This window comes from Pongo pygmaeus, chromosome 2 (assembly GCF_028885625.2).
Source record: "Pongo pygmaeus isolate AG05252 chromosome 2, NHGRI_mPonPyg2-v2.0_pri, whole genome shotgun sequence".
NCBI classification, from domain to species: domain Eukaryota; kingdom Metazoa; phylum Chordata; class Mammalia; order Primates; family Hominidae; genus Pongo; species Pongo pygmaeus.
Window position 1 is genome coordinate 66,434,513 of NC_085930.1, and position 22,926 is coordinate 66,457,438.

General features: G+C 39.9%; 1 protein-coding gene across 5 annotated transcripts in view; it reads right to left on the bottom strand.

Moving 5' to 3' along the window:
• ATG7 (autophagy related 7) overlaps nt 1-22,926 on the bottom strand; it is a 274,769-nt gene that overhangs the window by 97,786 nt on the left and 154,057 nt on the right. For 4 of the 5 annotated variants that reach the window (XM_054481308.2, XM_054481312.2, XM_054481310.2 and 1 more), the window contains one exon: nt 20,535-20,657. In XM_054481308.2, coding sequence (XP_054337283.1) covers nt 20,535-20,657 — 123 coding nt within the window. Of the gene's footprint in view, nt 1-801; nt 1,223-20,534; nt 20,658-22,926 lie in introns of those variants that run through there. The other variant, XM_063661720.1, reaches the window with a different exon arrangement.

Below are 22,926 nucleotides of genomic sequence, written 5' to 3' on the forward strand. Positions count from 1 at the left end.
TCCTTATCTGGGATTTTCTTTTTGGAGCCACTAGGAAAGATTTCTTAATGGAAGAATGAGATTTTGGAACTGCCTGAGTCCATGTTTCTTGCTATATGGGGAAGAAAAGAACTTGTTGGTAGTGAGAGAGAATAAAGCCAACAAAGAACAGAGCTGATCAACACTAAGATGGTCTTGACACTAAATCCCCCCATCTAGAGTCCTTGAAGCCCAGATTTCATGACCTGGTTTCATTAAGCAATAAATTATTATTATTATTATTTTGAGACGGAGTCTCACACTGTTGCCTGGGCTGGAGTGCAATGGTGTGATCTCAGCTCAGTGCAACCTCCACCTCCCAGGTTCAAGTGATTCTCCTGTCGCAGCTTCCTGAGTAGTTGGGATTACAGGTGGCTGCCACCACACCAGGCTAATTTTTTCCACATTTTTAGTACAGATGGGGTTTCACCATGTTGGCCAGGCTGGTTTCGAACTTGTGACCTCATGATCCACCCGCCTCGGCCTCCCAAAGTGCTGGGATTACAGGTGTAAGCCACTGTGTCCAGCCAATAAATTACTCTTTTACGCTAAAAAGAGTTCAAGCTTTTGGTTTCTATCACTTGTAACCAGGGTATGGATGGCTACAAAAGGTTTTTCACTGAAAGTGACTTCTATGATGATCAACTGAGTAAATGCAAGTAAATGCCCTCTGAAAAAGACAAGGTGCCACCCAAGTGTCAGATACTGATCACATGTGATATGGTTACATGTGACAGATGGGCACTAAAAAACACCACTGACTTGATGTCAGGCAGTAAATTTCAGAAAACTTTTTATTACAGAGACCTTTGAAGATACACAGAGGTAGATGGACAACATGATGTCTCTCATACCTCCCCAGCCCCAATAACCATCACTCATGGCCCAGTCCAGGAGAGCAGTGATTTCAACCACCTCCCCCTGGAGCATAGCTGGTTCACCTTGACTGTGCCTTGGTTCCAGGCCCAAGTAGCCCCTTGACTGGATTTAGAGGTTGAGTCCCTGGCAGTAGGGTAACATCTTACAGGAAGAAGTCAAAAGTCAGGAATTCATGAATTCAGTCTGGTCAGGCTTGCAGTCTGCTCAAGTACCATGATGTATCATGTGCCTCATTCTTTTAAAGGCTCATTTATGACATTTTAACACTGTCATTGGATGTGTGTTTTGTCACAGTAGGTATCAATGTAAGAAAATCTTCTTAGTGCTAAAAGTAAACCAGATACAAGAAAGTATTTTGAATGATGACACCAAGTTTCCCCTACGGACTAAATTAAGGAGTCTCCTCCTTTTTATAACTCATTTACAAAACTAGATTATAGTCTTACAAATAAAGAGTCTCTGGCGTACTTAATTCAGGCTGCAGACAAGGAAGATGATTGAAACCATGAAATCTAGGTGTTAAAGACTTATTCTATCGTTATCACAGAATGTTGAAAGGGATATAGTAACCTTTAATCCAATTTAATCAGGCTTTCTGGTGCAGGTGTGGTCTAAACATTTTTTTTAAAGCATCCTAGATAATTCTGATGGGCAGCCAAGGTTCAGAACTGCTGCTCTAACCCAGCCAATACTTTTATTTAGCAAACGAGGATGCTGAGGGCCAGAGGTGTGGGACTCTGACCAAGTCAAACATCTGGGATTAGAACAAAGGTCGCCGGGCTCCATCATACTTTTCAAGTGAATAACTAGGTCATCCTACTGTGCTTTCTTTTCACAGGGGCTACACAAGCGTAACATACAAAAATTTTTGGAGTTGAAGTAGAGAAACTGTCAGAAAAGAAGAATCCAAATAAGTAATATACATAAGATGTTTAACTCCATTGGTGATCAGGAAAATGTAAAGTAAAAGCCTAATGTGATACTGTTATACAGATTGGCAAAAATTTAAAAATATGACAGTACCAAGATTCTGGCAAGGATATGGGACCACAGAAACTACCATATACTACTGGTATTCATGTAAGTCAGTGAACTGCTTTGGAAAACAGTCATGATTTAATAAAATTGAAGACGCATATTTTCTTTTTTTGAAATTTATAAGTTCAGGGGTATATGTGCAGGCTTATTATACAGGTAAACCCATGACATGGGGACTTGTCGTACAGATTATTTCATCACCCAGGTATTAGGCCTAGTGCCCATTAGTTATTTTTCCTGATCCTCTCCCTCCTCCTACCCTCCATCCTCCACCAGACCCTAGTGTGTGTTGTCCCCTCTGTGTGTCCATGTGTTCTCATGATTCAACTCCCACTTATAAGTGATAGCATATGGTATTAGGTTTTCTGTTCCTTGATGAGTTTGTAAGGACAAAGCCCTCCAGCTCCATCCATGATCTCCTTCTTTTTTATGGCTGCATAGTATTCCATGGTGTATATGTACTACATTTTCTTTATCCAGTCTACCACTGATGGGCATTTAAGTTGATCCTATGTCTTTGCTATTGTGAACAGTGCTGCAGTGAACATCTGTGTGCACGTGTCTTTATGGCAGAATGATTTATATTCCTTTGGGTATATACCCAGTAATGGGATTGCTGGGTCAAATGGTATTTCTGTTTTTAGGTCTTTGAAGAATCTCCACACTGCTTTCTACAACAATTTAACTAATTTACACTTCCACCAATTGTGCATAAGCATTACTTTTTCACCACAACCTCGCCAGCATCTATTGTTTGACTTTTTCATAATAGCCGTTCTGACTGGTGTGAGATGTATTTCACTGTGGTTTTGATTCGTATTTCTCTAATGACTAGTGATGATGAGCTTTTTAACATATGCTTTTTGGCCACATGTATGTCTTCTTTTAGAAGTGGGTGTTTATGTCCTTTGCCCACTTTTTAATGGGGTTTTTTCCTTGTAAATTTGTCTAAATTCCTTGTAGATGCTGGATATTAGACCTTTGTCAGATGCATAGTTTGAGAAAATTTTCTCCCATTCTGTAGATTATCTATTTACTGATAGTACTTTTGCTGTGCAGAAGCTCTTTAGTTTAATTAGATCCCATTTGTCAATTTTTGCATCTGTTGCAATTGCTTTTGATAACATCATGAAATTTTTGCCTGTTTCTATGTCCAGAATTAAGGGCTAGGATGTCTGGATGTCTTCCAGGGTTTTAATAGTTTGGGGTTTTACATTTAAGTCCATGATCCAGAAGAGGCATATTTTCTACGACCCAACAATTCTAGTACGAGGTAAATAACTTATAGTATGCCTTCACAAAGAGGGTGATATCACCCCCAAAGGAGCAAAAATTGGTCTTTGGCAGGCAAAAGAAATCTTAGATATGACAGTGTTTAGTGGCTCTCCAAAGCTCAGCCCTATCTGACAAACCCTATTCTTTAGTATTAATTAAATTCTAAACTGTTGGCATTAAATTATCCCCCTAGAAGGAGTGATAATGAAAAGAAGGTTGAGAAACACCCAGAGAAATGCTACACATGAACCCCAGGAGATATATACCAGAATGCTCCAAACAGCACACTTCATTATAATCTGAGACTAGAAATGCCACAGTAGAGGAGAAATTTCAATATATCCAATTATGAAACACTATATAGCAATGAAAATGAACTTTAGCTGCACACCAAATGGGTAACCTTTACAATATTGAGCAAACAAGACACGAAAGAATCTACATATTATAGCATAATTCTGTTTGAAAAATTCAAAGTCAGGCAAATAGAATTATATTGTTTAAGGACCCATATACCAGACTGAAGTTGTACAGGAAAAGTTTACTGTTTCTAGTTACTAGTTACTTCTAGGCCTGTGGTCAGAAAGTAAAATATGAGATGGGTGAAGGGCAATAGAGTATTTTTTGACCTGGGTGTTTAAATCATACTTGTTCTCTATATAAAATGTTTTAAGCTTTTTTCTGCATATGTTACAGCTCATTTGAAAATATTAAAATATAAGAGAAAAAGGCAGAGGGGAAATTTTCTTGATCTTTGTCATTTTAACTTTTCTAAAGCTCAAGTTATTCCTTTATTCGCAAGTAATAATACAAACCTCCTTGGCCAGGTGCAGTGACTCAGACCTGTAATCCCACTCAGACCTGTAATCCCAACACTTTGAGAGGCTGAGGCGGGTGGATCGTTTGAGCCCAGGAGTTCAAGACCAGCCTGGGCAACATGGCAAAACCCTGTCTCTACTAAAATACAAAAAATTAGCCGGACATAGTGACACATGCCTGTGGCCCCAGCTACTCAGGTGGATGAGGTTGGGAGGATCACTTGAGCTTGGAAGGTTGAGGCTGCAGTGAGCCAAGACTGTGCCACTGCACTCCAGCCTGGGTGACAAGGTGAGACCCTGTCTCAAAAAAACAACAACGAAGAAAAGGAAACCACCTCAAACATGCATGGTGCTTTCATTTATATAATCTCTTTTGCCCCTCAGCCTTAGTAGTAAGGAGTGAGCCAGAACTCATTTTTCAAGGGAGACAATGGCTTAAGACTAGTAGGAGTGCCAGGTGGATCCCATGGGGAAATAGACAGGCATTGCCGAACAAAACATCAGCTGAGCAGGCTGGAGGTGGGAGCACGTCCGACACAGAAGTGTGTATGGTGGCACAGAGGGAGTGCATGGCGACACATGGAGAAGAGGCCATGTTCAGCTGTCCTTTTGAGGAGTCAATTTCAAAACAGGGAAGAATGTCTTTTCTAAATGATGTTTTAATCAAGCAGTTGCCACTGTTTCACACTATGAAGTTTTTACACAGATTTTTTGGGGACAATAATACATATTCTTATACCCTGACTAAAATCAAATAGTTGTTTTTCCTTTTGTTTTGTTTGTTGTACAGCCAAGGTCTTGCTCTGTGGCCCAGGCTGGAGGGAAGTGGCACAATCTTAGCTCACTGCAGCCTCAAACTACCGGGCTCTAGCAATTTTCCCATCTCAGCATCTCAGCCTCCCAAGTAGCTGGGACTACAGGCATGTGCCACCAAACCTGGCTAATTTTTTTTTTTTTTTTTTTTTTTTTTTTTTGTAGAGATGGAGTCTCACTATGTTGCCCAGGCTAGTCTTCAACTTCTAGTCTCACACAATCCTCCCACCTCAGACTCCCAAAGTGCTGAGATTACAGGCATGTAATCCCACGCACCTGGCCCTAAAATACTTTAAAATAGGTTATTCTACAATGAAACCACCTATTGCTAATCACTTTGACACTCTAATAATATCCATTTAATACACATTAAAATTTTAATGGCTAATGATTGTTTAAAGTTCAAGATATTTGCGTTCAAAGGCCTATGATATATATCCAGAAACATTTTTATGAAAATAATCTAGTTTTCCATTTGGTTCATTTGTATTTAGTTTCCAATAATGAATGTTTTTATTAAAGATTTCAAAGCACATCAACTCTGTGGAGTAGGCATTATCCAATTTTACAGATGAAACCCAGGCAAGATGAAGTGATGCAACTAGTGATGGGGCCAGGAGTGAATACCTTCTCTTCAGGACCCACATCCTATGCTCCCTTCCATAAGACCACCCTGTTTCTGGGCCCACACTGCTAAGGGCTGAAGAGAGCTTGGCTTACTATTACTTCAGCCTAGCGATCATGGTACTGGATGATAACATTGTATTTCCACAGGTTACTGTTGAAAGAAAGAGAAGAGTCTGGGTGTGATGGCCCACACCTGTAATCTCAGAACTTTGTGAGGTTGAAGCAGGTGAATGGCTTGAGGCCAGGCGTTCAAGACCAGCCTGGGCAACATAGTGAAACCTCATCTCTATAAAAAATACAAAAATTGGGCCAGGCACAGTGGCTCACACCTGTAATCCCAGCACTTTGGGAGGCCGAGATGGGTGGATCACCTGAGGTCAAGAGTTCAAGACCAGCCTGGCCAACATGCTGAAACCTGTGTCTACTAAAAACATGAAAATTAGCCAGGTGTGGTGGCGGGCGCCTGTAGTCCCAGCTTCTTGGGAGGCTGAGGCAGGAGAATCGCTTGAACCCGGGAGGCAGAGGTCGCAGTGAGCTGAGATCATGCCATTGCACTCCAGCCTGGGTAACAGAGCAAGACTCTGTCTCAAAAAAAAAAAAAAAATTAAATTAAATTAAAAAAAAAAAGGAGAAAGGGGAAGGAGGAAACAGAGTACAGATAAACCAATATTTGGGTACAGAAACTTGTAACAGTTACCTCTAAAAGACTGGTTCCAAACTGGTGCTTTAAAACATAATGCAGGCTGGTTACGGTGACTCAAGCCTGTAATCCCAGCACTTTCAGAGGCCAAGGCAGGTGGATCACGAGGTCATGAGTGTAAGACTAGCCTGGCCAAGACGCTGAAACCTTGTCTCTACTAAAAATACAAAAAAATTAGCTGGGTGTGGTGGCATGCACCTGTAATCCCAGCTATTCGGGAGGCTGAGGTAGAGAATTTCTTAGACCTGGAGGCAGAGGTTTCAGTGAGCCGAGATCATGTCACTGCGCTCCAGCCTGGGCAACAGAGTGAGACTCTATCTGAAAAAATAAATAAATAAAAAATTTAAAAATCCAACTTTCTTTCCTTTTAATAAAGCGTTGGATAAAATTAAGTCCGGCCTCTTTCAAAGAGGATTAAGGGAGGATAAACACAAATGCTTTAAAGCTAGAAGCAAATTAAAACAAAACAAAAATATCACACAGCAGTTTACATATTTGTTATTAGAACCTCAACAACTTTGTCCTGCAACAATACGATATAAATATTTCTAGTTTAATGCTGAATTTTTTTCACCAGATAGCTGAATAAAAGCAAATGGGGGCCAGGCACAGTGGCTCATGCCTATATCTTAGCACTTTGGGAGGCCGAGGCAGGTGGATCACCTGAGGTCAGTAGTTTCAGACCAGCTTAACCAGCATGGCGAAACCCCATCTCTACTAAAAATACAAAAACTAGCCAGGCATGGGTGCGGATGCCTGTAATCCCAGCTACTTGGGAGGCTGAGGCAGAATAGCTTAAATCCGGGAGGCAAAGGTTGCAGTGAGCCAAGATCGCACCATTGCACTCCAGCCTGGGTGACAAGAGCGAAACTCCGTCTCAAAAAAAAAAAAAAAAACAAAAGCAAATGGAGACCAACTCTTCCCTAAATTGTAAAGGGAAATTAAGAGTAAAGGCCAAAAAGAAAGGACTTATCTGTTACCTGCTCTTTTCCCAATGGTAAGTTGGAATTGGAGTCACAAGTTCATCTACAAGTAAAATCTCATTCCCACAGATTTTATTAGAAGCCAGTTTAAGAGTAAGAAAGTACAGTAATGCTGGCTGACCAGGCCCCAGGATGGTACAGTGAAAGAAACTATGCTATCTGAGAAGCAGTTGTAAGGACACAGACAAAAAGCAAAACCGCTTTTGGAAACGGCTCAATATGAAAGTAGAGATACGCTCTATAAAGCAGAATGCCTCTGCATCACCCTATGCACTTCTTCCTCTCTGATTCCAGCCTTATGAAGTGTACTGTAAACCTCAAGATGTAGATAAATCCTGAGCATAGCTAGAGTCTTGACAACTTCATCCATAAAATGGGATAATAGCCACCTCATAAGATTGTTATGGGCATCAAAAGGGCAGGTACAAAAGCGCCCTGAAAATCACAGATAACGCAATTAACATTAGTTGCTATACCTCTCTTGGTACTCTTCATCAGAGACTTGGATGTGGTCATGCCACAGGCCCTTCTGGAAAGCCTTGTTCTCTCCTGCACTTGGAGCTCCAACCTTCAAGACCCAGCTCAAAACCTAACTCTTGCCTGGAGCTCTCTCTTGCACCTGATGTTCCTGAAACCCTGCAGAACTTACTGCACTACGCGCACACCCACTGCCTTGCAGTTCTAGTGACTTTCCTGTCTTATCTCCCCAACTATAATGCGTCTGCCTCCTAAAAGCCTGGCTTGTACCTCTTTGATTCCCACACCATGAACTCAGCAAAGGGTCAATAAATATCTGTTGACTGATAGAAGCCATGATAAAAGATCAACAATATTTAATTTTAAAAAACATACACCTTAGGATATTTCACATTCCCTTCCCTCCCTGCTCCCCTACAGCTGAGAAGTAAGATGGATCAAGACTAAGAGCTCAGGCCCGGTGCGGTGGCTCACGCCTGTAATCCCAGCACTTTCGGAGGCCGAGACAGGCAGATCATTTGAGGTAGGGAGTTCGAGACCAGCCTGGCCAACATGGCGAAACCCCATCCCTACTAAAACTACAAAAAATAGCCGGGCGTGGTGGTGGGCGCCTGTAGTCCCTGCTACTCGGGAGGGTGAGGCAGGAGACTTGCTTGAACCTGGGAGACGGAGGTTGCAGTGAGCCAAGATCACACCACTGCACTCCAGCCTGTACAACAGGGTGAGACTTTGTCTCAAAAAAAAAAAAAAAAGAAAAAGAAAAAGAAAAAGAAAATAAGACTAAGAGCTCAGAACTAAATATCAATTTAATTTTACAGTCTCAAAATATGGAAACTCCCCAAATACAACACATAGCAGCTGTTATGTTTGCAAGTGAGAAGGGTCAGCTGTAAAAATACAGCCCCTGGAATAGCGGTCACAGGGCAAACTGCAAGAACACCTCCCAGGGAAGCCTCCACTGCTGATGTGAAGTCAGGAAGTTAGGCTCAGCAGCGCCACAGGCCAGAGATTCTCCACTTCCTAATCTCCAAGAATTCCTTTAGTTTTCACTTTCTCTCTCACACATTAGATCTTGAAAAACCCCTCCTACCCATCAAATGCACTAATTTACCTAATTTTTTAATAATTCAAAGGGATTCATAACTACCAATCAGAGCTTCTGGCCAGGTCAGATAACAGTATGCCATTCCATTCTGAGACAACAGAATTTAGTTTAAAAAGAACAAAAAAAAACTTTATTTTTGTTTTGTTTTAGTTAAGACAAGGTCTCCCTCTGTCTCCCAGGCTGGAGTACAGTGGTACAATCTTGGCTCACTGCAACCTCCACCTCCTGGGTTCAAGCGATCCTCCCACCTCAGCCTCCCAAGTAGCTGGGACTACAGGTACAAGCCACCATGCCCAGCTAAAATCTTGATAGTTTAGTTGGTTAATGAAATCTTTTCAAGTCCTAAATGTTTTATTCCTGTTTGACTTTTCAAAATATTGAAAATAGCCTTCATAGTCCCATTCCTACCTCCTTAAAAGCCTCCACCATTGGGGACCCTGGATGGAGGATGGGTGGGAACCACTGCTCAGGGCTGGTTGGCTCTCAGGGCTGCTTCAATCAGACCAGGATGCCCTGGTGACACCCAGAGAAGATGCTCACCTAGAAGAGGCCTGCTGGAGCAGCAGGACCTCAGGGGCATGTTGCCTAATAGGGTAATTGTGTCTCCCCATTTAGAGAGGAACGTGAGGGTGTCAAGGGAATTAAAAAGATATGCTCAAGTGGATATCACTTGGTGATAAAGTATTGAGTGCTTAAGTATTATTGGAAAAAACTCTAAGTATAACATTACCAATTTGAGGAAAAAGCAAACAATAGTTTAAAATCCTGTGCATTTCTGGGAAAATTCGGACATGTACTGGATTTTAGGTGGTATTCTGGAATTATTCTTTGTTGTTCTGTGATGATGGTACTCTGTTTACATCAGAGAATGTCTGTATTCTTAGCAGATTCATGCTAAAATTTAGGGGTGAGGTGCCACTGTATATAAAATTTGCTTTCAAATGGTTTAAAAGAGAAAACGAGCAAGTGTATATGTGAACTGTGATAAGATGTGGGGGGAGTGCATGCACATACACAGAGAGATAAACCACATGTGGCAAAATGTTAATTGCTGGATCCAGGTAGGAGGTATGTGGGTATCCACTGTACTTTTCATTCAACTTTCTGGTATATTTGGGAATTTTCAAGCTAAAAATTCTTGGGGGAAAAATCGTGTGGTAAACAGGGAAATTTTAAAAATTCAGATCCAGGTTGGGATTTAGATCCTCTAAACACCTGCTTAAACTTACACAAGTAGAAAGCAAAGTGCTCTCATCTTCCCTTAACCCCTTTATCTGCGATGTCTTCTATGGATGGAGCCAACTGTGGCTTTCTCTCCCCACAGCAAGCACAGAGGGGAGGCATTTGGTTGGTAGGCCCCTCCATCTCTTCCCCCAGTGTTTACAGGCTATCCATAGCATAAGAAAAGGCTAAAGGAGGTGCACAGAGACTAAGGCTTTGAAAACTGAGGCCCAATAAAAATGGAAGAGATCCTTGTCATAATCTACAGAAAATGCATTCCTAAAAACAATGAGCTAACATCCTACGACAGCCTGTCACAGACAGAAAATCAACACTGCATGCAGAGAGAACCAGAGAAAGGAGAGAGGGAAGGAGAAACAAAATGCCCCAACTATGGGCACTTTTTGGCTTGCTTTTTAAACATCTGTATTGATAATTCACACACCATATGATTCATCCATTCAGAGTATAGAATTCAATGGTTTTAGTATATTTACCGTTGTGCAACCATCATCACTATCTAAGATTAGAACATTTCATTACCTCGAAAGGAAACACTTATCTTTAAGTAGCCACTGATTTTCCCCTAATCCCCCATCCCCACCTGCTGACAACCATTAATCTACTTTCTGACTACATGGATTTTAAAACTCTGGACATTTCACATAAACGAGATCCTACAAAATGTGTCCTTTTGTGACTGGCTTCTTCACTTAGCATAACGTTTTCAATGTTCATCCATACTATAGCATGTATTAGTACTTCCTTATTATTGCTGAATACTCCATTATTCCAGTGTGATAGCTGACATTTTATTCATGCATTCATCAGCTAATGAACATCTGCATTGTTTCCACTTTTTGACAATTATGAATAAATAATGGTGTTACGAGCATTTGTGTACATTTTTTGTGTGCACATTTTCATTTCTCTGGGCTATATTTATACACACACACACACACACATATACAATTTTTGGTACTGCTCCTTGTGGAACAGGGCTACCCTATAGGCAGGGTGTCCAGAGTAGCCTTGGCTATATATCTAGGGATACAATTCCTGGGTCACATGGTAATTCTATGTTTAATTTTTCAAGGAACTGCTAAACAGTTTTCCAAAGTGGCTGCAAAATTTGACACTCCCACTAGTAGGTAGGAGGCTTCTAATTTCCCTACATCTTCATAAACACTGGATGTTGTCATTTTGATTATAGCCATCTTACTGGGTATGAATGCCATCTCACAGTAGTTTCAATTTTCATTTTCCCAATGGCTATTGATGTTGGGCATCTTATTTGATTATGATATCATGTGATTATCTGTATATCTTCTTTGGAGAAATGTTGTTTTAAATCTAATGCCCATTTTTAATTGAGTTCTATGTCTTTATATTATTAAGTTGTAAGAGTTCCCTATATATTCTGGGTTTTGTTGTTTTTAGAGATGGGTTCTCACTGTGCTGCCCAGGCTAGTCTCCAGCTCCTGGGCTCAAACGATGCACTCACCCCAGCCTCCCAAGCAGCTGGGACTATAGGCACATGCCACCACACCCAGCTTAGAGTTCCCTCTATATTCTAGATACCAGAACCTTATCAGGTATGATTTGCAAAATGCTGTTCTCTCTTATACTGTGGCCCACTTTTTCATATTCTTGATTATGTCCTTTGAAGAACAAAGTTTAAAATTTTGATGGAGTCCAGTTTTTTTCTTTTGTAAGGTGCTTTCTTAATATGGTAATTGTGAGGAGTAGGAATTATTAATCATGTCCTATAAAATGATGGAAACGAAGGTCAATGAAGTAAATAACCCAAGGTCTCACATGACTGCTGCACATGGTCCTGCCTGACACGGCCCACACAGAGGAACATGGCAGTCTTGGCAATGTGTGGGAGCTGGGGTATGAACTCAGACCTTCTGACCAGGCCAGGATTCGGATTACTCATACACTTTGTGAGTATTCTAATGTAATATGGCTGATTATTAAAGAAACTCCCCTGTTATTACACATTCAGCATTCTAAGGATGCTGCTATTAAAGTAAGAGGGCTTTGGAACTCATCTTTGGAAGCTGTACTGAGAAGTAGTGAGTAGCATGTTTCGTGAACATACCCAATTACGGCCAGGGTGAGTTTGAGTTTATAAAGAAGTCAAAAGTGGCACCGAGTCTGGTGAAGAAGGTAAATTATTAGGCTGAATTATACCATTTTAGATTTATACGTACAGTGACACACATCAATACAAAGTATAAGCAATGTTCTGTTAAGGCTCAAAGTAGATGTAAATCTCAAAATCTGCAAAAGTTGTTTCTGGCAATGGTAGATAGATATAATAGATACCAAAGAATATTTATAAAATGTATAAAAAGTAAGTACTTTGATATATTTTTAAACACTTTTATGTAAAAATTGTCCATCTTTTTCCTTTTTGGTTATACACGATATATTTGAATCAAAATCACTAAATTAGAGTTGAAAAGCATTTCATTTTTTTCTAGAAAGGAGGCTTAAAAAAAAGAATTTCACATGATTCAATTCTCTCATTTTAAGTGGGGAAGCATGCACAGAACACTGAAGGATTCATCCAAGGTCATTCATGAGAACACTGGCGGAACCAGGAGTACAATGTAAGGACTGGATTCCCATGTTCTATTTCCTAATATTAGCTGTCTTTGCTTTGCTTTTAGCATTTATGATTTCCCCCCTTCTTTCTCCCTTAAGACTTCTCCAAGCGGATTATACCATCTGAGACTCTTTTCCAAAGGGTGGGGAACTCTGCCCAGACTTCATTGTCTATTCTCCAATTGCAACTTTCCCTAATAACAATTTATCCAAACATCTCAAATTCATGTAGATAACTCTGACAGCAAATAAAAGGTACACATTTTATAAAGTAAGTTATAAGTGAGACACTGCCAAGCTTTATTTCAAAAACCAGGCTCTAGTTTCCAATCTAAGAAGTAAATGGCTTTCTGCCTGTTTCTGCCTTTCCTCCCTCACTCAGGAGAGAGAGCCAAGGCTGTGTCTTGAGGGATTGCTTCATAAGGAAAAATCAAGGCAGGGCACAGTCCCAGGATGGCCAGCGCGGGTTGCAAGTGAGCTAGCAGAACGCTCTGGGAAAAGGGAACTGGATTCATGAGCAGGCTAGTTCAGTCCCCAGAGCGATTTCTCTCCACTGGAAACAGGTCTGAGTGCTGACACGGGGGTTTCCCACAGCTTCTACTGGCCTCCAAAGGCATATTTGTCATCAGAGGCTCTTGATGAAGCTGTACATAAATATCTGACTGTTGTTAAATGCAAAACAAAACAAAAAAATATATTCCACAGGAACCAAATCAAAACCAGCTGTGTGGGGGAGAGGCCAAAATCTCAGTGTAAGTGCAAAAGGCCCAGCAGAAACACTTGTTAATTGTGTTATTTACTTTGCTGAATAGTAAATTGCTGTGCCAATGAAGTCATATCACATGACCGTAATGTTTTTCATATGACTTTTTGGCTATGAGAGAAATGGGCATTTTCTAGAATTCTGAGTTCTACAGTGAATGAATCACAATCTACATTTTAATTCATAATCAATTAATCAGCTCAGCCCTGTTCATTTCTGCTGGTCTGTTTATGATTTTATAGCCTACGTTATGGTTGTTGCTAAACTTTCTTTTTAGATGATCATTCATTAATCCTCAAATCTGCAGAAAGGAAGTTCTATTTAGTACAACCTTGACAAAATGCAAATTATATTAATGGTGCACTGTAATTGCAACCCTGAAATCATAACTGCATGGTACAACATCAAATACTGACAATATGGTCAAGGCAAGGAAGTAAAACAGCCTAAAATTAATCCAGGAATCATGGAACGTGCAAACTTTCACGAATAGGAATGAAGTATTTCAGGGAAATTGGGTAAAGGGACTTAGGAATTTGAATTTCTCAGGGATATACCAATACAGCTTGTTCTATTAACTCTTTTATAAATTAGTCTTATCTCTAGTTAGATTCAGTTCGAAAATATTCTGGCATTTCTCATAGTATGATGTTGAACCCACAGTTGGAACAAATAAATACATGTGAACTGATACTTATTCTACTCATAGGATGAGAAATAACTCTAAGAAGGTAAGTCACAGCAAATTTTTGGCAACATGGCTAAGGTGTTCATACGTTTGATTTAGACTGAGCATTTCTTCAACAAACGCAGCTTTTTTTTTTTTTTTTTTAAATAAGAGACAGGGTCTTGCTCTGTCACCCAGGCTGGAGTACAGTGGCACAATCATAGCTCACTATCTGCCGCAAACTCCTGGGCTCAAGTGATCCTCCTGCCTCAGCATTATAAGTAGCTGGTGTGCCACCATGCCTGGCTAATTTCTAATTTTCTTAAATAGAGACAGAGGCTCACCATCTTGCCCAGGCTGGCCTTAAACTCCCAGACCCAAGCAATCCTACCAACTCAGCCTCCCAAAGTGCTGGGATTTCAGGTGTAAGCCACTGCGCCCATCCCAAATGCAGCAATTTAAAAGATACTTGGTGAGAACCTCAATAGCTCCATGACTTGGACACCCTGTGGTTCATCAACTTTAAGGCCATTTCCCTGGGTTCCAAATAGGATAAATAAAGATCTAGGAGGGACAGAGAGTCAGGATCAATCTCCAAGTATCCAAACCCATTCTCAGTAAAGGCCTTGGAAGTAAAGGTTAGAGCTTTATGCGAAATTCCCTAATTCACAAGGCAACATTTTAAGAGGGGAGAAAACTGAGTGGGGCCTTTCTTCCATTAAACCTCCTAATCCCCCATGAGCAGAATGTTAACTATAATTTGGCAAAGAATATGGCTATCTGTCCAAGTCCCCTTCTTTTTTTTTTTTTTTTATTTCAATAGTTTCTGGGGTAGAGGTGATTTTTGGTTATACAGATAAGTTCTTTAGTGGTGATTTCTGAGATTTTAGTCCACTTGTCACCCAAGCAGTGTACACAGCACCCAATATGTCTTTTATCCTTTACCCCCCTCCCAAGCTTCTCCCTCAAGTCCCCAAAGTCCATTATATCATTCTTATGCAAGGCTCCTTCTTCATAAAAATGTAACATTAGCAAAGGCAAATGGCATTTATGTGGTATTTAAAATTTTTAATCTATAACTTGAGATATTCTCATTAAACTTTTTTTTATTGCATCCTAGCTCTCTAGCCTCTCCTCACTGTGCTAAATGGAATAGAGTAAATCTCCTTTGTCTAGCTAAATCCATTTACTAGTGCTATTCTTTTTCTCCAAGCTCCATCTCCATCCCATCTCCAATGCCAACCAGTCATTTTCACTCACTTATCCCATTACCTCAAAGTCATCAAGTCATCACTACCTAAAACAATTCATCTTTGTCAGCCTGGTCCCCAGTCTCCACTATGCACCCTCGCACATTGACCTCTCCTCCAATAAAAACTAACTTGGTAATTTGCCTGCTAACCTCAACAGCAGTATGATTATTCCAGTAACCTAGTTTAAAATGATTGCAATCATTTTCAGGTATCTGATGGACAGGGGATGAGCGCAAAAAATTGGGTTGCATTAGTCAATCTCACTAAATCTAGATGATTCTAGCTTGGATATGGCTTCCAATTCATTACTATGTGCCCCTTTCTATATACATATAGAATATAAAGGAATTTGTAGTCTCTAGTTGGATCAGCTTGGCACTCTTCCTTCATAAAGGGGCTATATTTAGGGAGACAGACCACAGGTGCAAAGAATATGGAAAATTGTAATAGCATTGAGACTTTTTCTTTAAATGAAAAACAATTACGTACCTTGCTACAACATGAATAAACCTTAAAAACATTGTGCTAAATAGAGGATGCCAGACACAAAGGATAATTTATGTGATGTGTCCAGAATAGAAAAATCCTTACAGACAGAAAGAAGATTAGTGGTTGCCAGGGGCTGGAAGGAGGAGGGAACAGGGAGTGACCATTTAATAGGTTCAGAGTTTGTTTTGGGTGGAGGGGATGAAAATTTTCTAAACTGAGAGAGTGGTAATGGTTGCACAAGTCTGTGAATATACTAAAAATCACTGAACTGCACACTTTAAAAAGGGGTGTGTGTGTGTGTGTGTGTGTGTTGTGTGTGGTGGTTGTTTATCCCCCTCCGCCCTTGCAGGCTGGAGTGCAACAGCATGATCTCAGCTCACTGCAGCCTCCACCTCCCGGGTTCAAGTGATTCTCCTGCCTCAGCCTCCCAAGTAGCTGGGATTACAGGTACATGCCACCACAGCCAGCTAATTTTGTATTTTTAGTAGAGACAAGGTTTCGCCATGTTGGCTAGGCTGGTCTCAAACTCCTGACCTCAAGTGATCCACCCACTTCGGCCTCCCAAAGTGCTGGGATTACAGGCGTGAGCCACTGCGCCCAGCCAAAATGGTGTGTTTTATGGTATGTGAATTATAACTCAATAAAGCTGTTATTAAAAAACATTATGTTGACTTCAGGTAACTCTGGCTCCAAGTACATCACACTACTCATGATTTTGAGTAATACACTAAAGACTTGGCCTCAGAGACCGTTATTCAGTCTAGAACGCCCTAGGCTTCTTGCCCTTCCCTTCTCTACTCTTTCTCTGCCAAAATCCAACTTTTATTTTTAAAAATAGTCTAGTCATCCTTTAAAACTAAGTGAAATATTTGTTCTCTTCCTGTGAAGCTTTTCTTGACATCCCTATTCCCCTAGGCAGAAGTAACTGCTCTCTCAGCACTTAATATACAAATGACTAAAACATTTTTTATCGCATTAGAGCTCACTATTTACATGTCAGCTTCTCACACTAGACTATGAGCCCTTGAAAGTCAGTGTCTCATTAACTTCTGTATTCAGTTACTAGCACAGTGCTTGGTATCAGATTTTCAAAAGATGTTCAGTATATTTTTTAAACACATATTTTATAAACAAAGTATATAATGGTAATGTCACATATAATTATCTAGTTGAATCGTTTGCAATTCCAATGTTGATTGATGGAAATAGTTAACCCAAAATGAGAATTAATTTAGCATCTTGATTGTGTTGCTAAAATAAGTGGAGACCTTTCTACGTAGAATGCAGAATTTTGTGTTTCTATTACTGACCACCTGTAAATGCATTGAGAATCAAGTATGTAAATCAAAACACTACTTTTACACAGATATATGTAAAGATATATATATATTTTAACATATATTTATATATTTTGCTTATACGCACACATTTTTCAAATATAAAATGATGTAGTTAGAACAGTAATTTTTGTTGCTATGAGGTCCTCTACTAAGTACTGTATTTCAAACCTTATCTTAAAACACAGTCCTATTCAGAGTTAAGAAAAATAATGATCCTTTTTGAAGACAGGGGTTATAAACTCAAATACCTGTTAAGGGTCACCTACTAAAGGGCATCATCTAAATAAAGAATATAACCTAAAGAATATCTCTGGGCAGAAAAGTAACAACAGTGTTTGTCTCCAGGAAAGGAACTGAGGAGCTAAGGGACATGTATAGAAGGAAGATTCCCTTTTCACAGAATTTTTTTTTTTTTTTTTCCTGAGACAGAGTCTCGCTCTGTCGCCCAGGCTGGAATTCAGTGGTGTGATTTCAGCTCACTGCAACCTCTGCCTCCCTGGTTCAAGCAATTCTCCTGCCTCGTCCCTGAGTAGCTGGGACTACAGGCGCACGCTGCCATGCCGGGCTAGTTTTTTGTATTTTTAGTAGAGATGGGGTTCCACCGTGTTGCCCAGGCTGGTCTCAAACTCCTGAGCTCAGGCACCCCGCCAGCCTTGGCCTCCCAAAGTGCTAGGATTAGAGGCATGAGCCACCGTGCCCAGCCCAGAATATTTTGTAATACATTTTAATTTTATATAAAGTGCATTATCTATAAACTTTGCTTCGTGGCAGTAGCTAACCATCACTATTAAGAGATGCATGTCTGGAGTTCCCGGATCTGATTTTTCAAAGTTGGAAATGGGAAAACTCAGACCCTCTTGTGATTTTTTTTTTTTTTTTTTTTTTGAGATGGAGTCTTGCTCTGTTGCCCAGGCTGGAGTGCAGTGGCGCAATCTTGGTTCACTGCAACCTTTGCTTCCCGGGTTCAAGTCACTCTCCTGCCTCAGCCTCCCGAGTAACTGGGATTACAGGCATGCACCACCATGCCCGACTAATTTTTGCATTTTTAGTAGAGACGGGGTTTCACCATGTTGGCCAGGCTGGTCTCGAACTCCTGACCTCAGGTGATCTGTCCCCCTCGGCCTCCCAAAGTGCTAGGATTACAGCTGTGAGCCACCACGCCCAGCCTAAAACTTGTGATTTTTAAACGATGGCTTTATTCAGAATTTATTCAGGGCAGGCCAAAAAATAAATACCTGCAAGCCATATCTGGCTCATAGGCCAAACAGTTTACCATCTCTAATCTAAAATTTGACGTGACGTATGATTCCAAAACTAAAGATATAATTTAGTAGAGGAAAATTCAAAAAGAAAACTCAGGCTCGTGGATGAAACCATGCTCCCTTCTGCTCCACCACCTATTTAGTCACTATTGCTTTTAAACTTTCTCTAACTCTTTGAAAAAGCCATTAAGGTTTGACCAACTAAAATGTAAGATAAACCAGGTTAAATCTAGAAACCTACCCACTATTCTAGCATCTGCTCTGTTTTAAAGAGTGAAAAACTGGGTCAATTTCACGTTGAAATTCTTCTAGCTAACAAATACGTAAATTACTTCTAGCTGGGTGGCAAAACTTCCTTAGCCATCAAATGACTGCATGTTTACAAACATCTGTGTTACCTCTTCCATACCATCAGGCAGTACAGCACTGCTTAAAAGATAATACAGCAGACAATAAAGACAGTGTTCTGAACCCTGCCTGGGAACTCAATCACAATTCAGGGGAAAAATACCTTGAAGTCTCTCAAAGAGCAGCAGAGATGCCATTCATCTCCTGAAACTTGAAATAGACTCTTTGTGGCTCTAACTATTGGCCATAAGTGGAAGACTGCATCTGTTTAATGCCCAGAGGACACCAAAACAATTTAAAGAAGGACTGCCTTGAATTGTAAGTCCAGCACTAGAGATGTACTATCTTGCCTCCCTGCTGTACCTGAAAATCTCACAATCTGCTCAAAGCTCCAATGGGTCTGACTTTGGTATTTCTACATGGTCTTCCTATACTCAGCACTAGCTCCACCTCTCCAAACAGCAGCCCTTTCACCACTGGCTGGTCCAGTATTGGGCCTGGTCATCTATTCATTGACAACTTGGGGCCTCCCTGAATGGTGAGGATATGCAACCTATGGAGGAATTTATAGATCTTTGCACCCATGCAATCATTTGACAAGATGGCTGGGGGAGTTTTGCCACCTAGCTAGAAATAATTTATATATTTCTCTTTAGTTGATGGGAAGAATTGCAACTTAAAAGGACTAATGGCAAGTGCACTACCCCTGCAGGACACAGGAAGTCAAGGTTTTCCTTATGTAGTTTGTGGAAACACAACATAAGCTACATTTCTCCTCATGGCTTCTTTATCCAGGTAACTAAGGGGAAGAGATATTGATTTAATCTCACTCATCAATTGGGAGGAATTGCACATTTTGCCAAGTGATCCAAATAGCTCTACCACCATACACAGCATTCCCTTTTCTAAGAACAGCGAGCATTTGGAAAAACAAAATAATTTTTTTTTTTTTTTTTTTTGAGACAGAGTCTCGCACTGTCGCCCGGACTGGAGTGCAGTGGCACAATCTCGGCTCATTGCAACCTCTGCCTCCGGGATTCAAGCAATTCTCCTGCCTCAGCCCCCCAAGTAGCTGGGATTACACACGCCTGCCACCATGCCCACCAAATTTTTTTATTTTAGTGGAGACAGGGTTTCACTATGTTGGCCAGGCTGGTCTCAAACTCCTGACCTTGTGACCCACCCACCTTGGCCTCTCAAAGTGCTTGGATTACAGGCGTGAGCCACCTCGCCCGGCTGATAATTTTTCTTAAACTCAGTCTTAAAAAAAAAAAAATGATGCAATGACCCAGGAAATTAAGATCTGCAAAATATTCTAGCTGAGAAACAAAGCATAACTCTCTCAGGTTGTGTCTGGGGAAGCCATTTCATGGTGGAGTTCAGGGTCTAAGAAGACTGATCAAATCGTGAAAAAGCCAGGCATGTTCTTTCTGAAGAACATGGCCAGAGTCCAATACCTTCTTTCTAAAGAACATAGCTGGAGTCCAATGTCTTTACCAACTTACATTTTAATATATGGACGTTAAAGCCAACTCTCTCCAATGGTCATACACATGCAGATCTTCAGTAAGGACAAGAGGTGCCTGGAAATCTACAACCTATACTTCCTTTATCACAGTGATTTTGTGTATTAGGCACCTACTGGACAGCAACCTACACACATCAGTATCCAGCACTTGCTGAAGGTTATTCATTCTCTGGTAACTAGCAGACTTATTTAGTGATATTTGCTCTGAGTTACAAAAATTAAAATTAATTGCTTTCTTCCTTTTCCATTATGGCGAATATCAAATAGTTTTAAGCATGTCAGTCTTCACTACAGAAAGCTTGTTTTGTTCTTACCTCGGCAGCTTGGGTTTCTTGATGCAGCAATGTAAGACCAGTCAAGTCTTCTAAGAAGGAATGTGAAGAATTAAACACCTTGGCTAGGAAGTTAAATCCTTCTCGTTCATATTGATCAAGAACCTGTAAAACATTTACATTTTTAAAAAAGGAGGCTCTAGACTTAAAATGCAAATTAAAAGACTTTCACTTCTAACAAGCTCTTGTCAAAAATAAAATTAAAATGAGAATTAAATATGGGGATAATAATGCAATCTAGTGGCCAAAAAACTAGGACGGCTTAGTATTTATCATCTTTTCCCTTCTTAGAATGATAACAACATTATCTTCCAGTTTGAGTACCAATGTTTTCTCAAAATAAATTTCATGCAAATTCACTAAAAATTCTAGAAGAGTTAGGATTAGTTAGTGGCTCTAAAGTTCACTGGTTAGAAAAGAACAGGTGAGAGAAAAGCCAAGAAAATAAATTTAAAAGGATAAATGAGAAGGGAGGGGAGAAAGGATTTTGTCAAAAAAGTGTGACATACGAGCTAGCCAAATATATTTTTAAAAATGATTTTTAAATGGAAAAATAAATTTCAATAGGTACTTCACAGAAGAGGATATCCAAAGAGCCAATAAACATGAAAATGGGCTCCATGGCATGAGTAGTTGATATGAAAACTGAAACCACAATGAAACACTACTTTGCACCTATCAAAAAGACTAAAATGACAAAGAAAATACCAAGTGCTTGCAAGAATGTGGAACAACCAGGACTCTATGCCCTATGATGCAGCAATTCTACTCTATGTGTATATACACCCAACAAAAATGTGTACATATGTGCACCAGAAGACACAAACAAAAATGTCCATAGCAGCGCTATTCATGATAGCCCAAAACTGGAAACCACTGAGGTGACCATCAACAGTAGAATGAACAAATGGATTGTGGTATAGTCATACAATGGAATACTATATATCAGTGAGAACAAACTACCTTCAAACATAATGTTACACAAAAGAAAGGAGAAGCAGTATGTACTGTACAATTACATTTATATAAAATTAAAATGAAATAGGCAACATGAATCTGTGGTGTTAAAAGAAAAGATAGTGGCTACCCATAGACAGACTGTAAGGGGCACAAGGGATATTCCAAGGTGCTGGTAATAATTTATTTCCCTAACCATTGGTTACATAAGGTGTACTTTTTGAGAATTCATTAAGTTGAACAGATGATTTGTGTGTTTTTTTGGGTATATGTTATCCTTATATAGAAAGTTAAGAAATAAAAGGCCTATACACTTGAGAGGAGAATATGAGAACAGTAAAGAGTTCTTAGAAACAATGAGTATCACATTTAGGAATTCAGTGATCACAGGGACTGTGAAACATAGAACGCTGAACCAGAATGCCTCAGAAATTCTCTGGGAACTCACAAGAAATAAAGAGATGAATGCTTTAAAAAGATAGCAGACATTGAAGACATATCTAAGAAATCAACAATGCATAAACAGACCAAAACAGTAATAATACTAGAATTTTTTTCTTTTCAGAAGATGAAAATGCAGGCACCCTTTAATCCAGCAATTCCACTTTTAAGACTTCATACTGATAAAGCTGTACATGGGCACAAAGACTTATGTTGTAAGGATGCTTACTGAAACACTGTTTGGGCCAGGCACGATGGCTCACGCCTGTAATCCTAGCACTTTGGGTGGCCAACGCAGGAGGACTGCTTGAGCTTAAGAGTTCAGGACCAGCCTGGGCAACATAGTGAGACCTCATCTCCACAATAAAATTTAAAGATTAGCCAGGCGTGGTGGAGTGCACCTGTAATTCCAGCTACTTGGGAAGCTGAAGTGGGAGGATCACCTGAACTCAGGAGGTTGAGGCTGCAATGAGTTATGATCATGCCACTGCACTCCAACCTGGGTGACAGAGTCTTCAAAAACAAAAAAAAAGGCATATTTTGTATCCATTAAAAGAATGAGGCAGGTCTATAGTACTGACACAAATTGTTTTCCAAAACATAGCAATATATTTAAAAAGCAATATCTAGACTGTGTATAGATAGTATTTGTGTTCAAAGAGTGGAAGGAGGAGACAGGAAGAAGAAATGCATGGATGTACATACTTGATTATGCATGTATCATCTATGGAAGAATATCTCTGGCAGAATGCATATACACACAAACTGACATCAAATAGTGGCCTCTGTAGATTATTTTATACTACTTTAACTTTTAAATCCATGTGCATGTGTTACTAATTATTCAATATTTATTAAAATAAGGTTTTTAAATATTTAATATTAAAAATTAATATTTGTTAAAATTAAAATTATTTAATTGCCACTGATAATAAATACACCATAACTTAATCAGCTCTCTGTTAAAGGGTAGTGC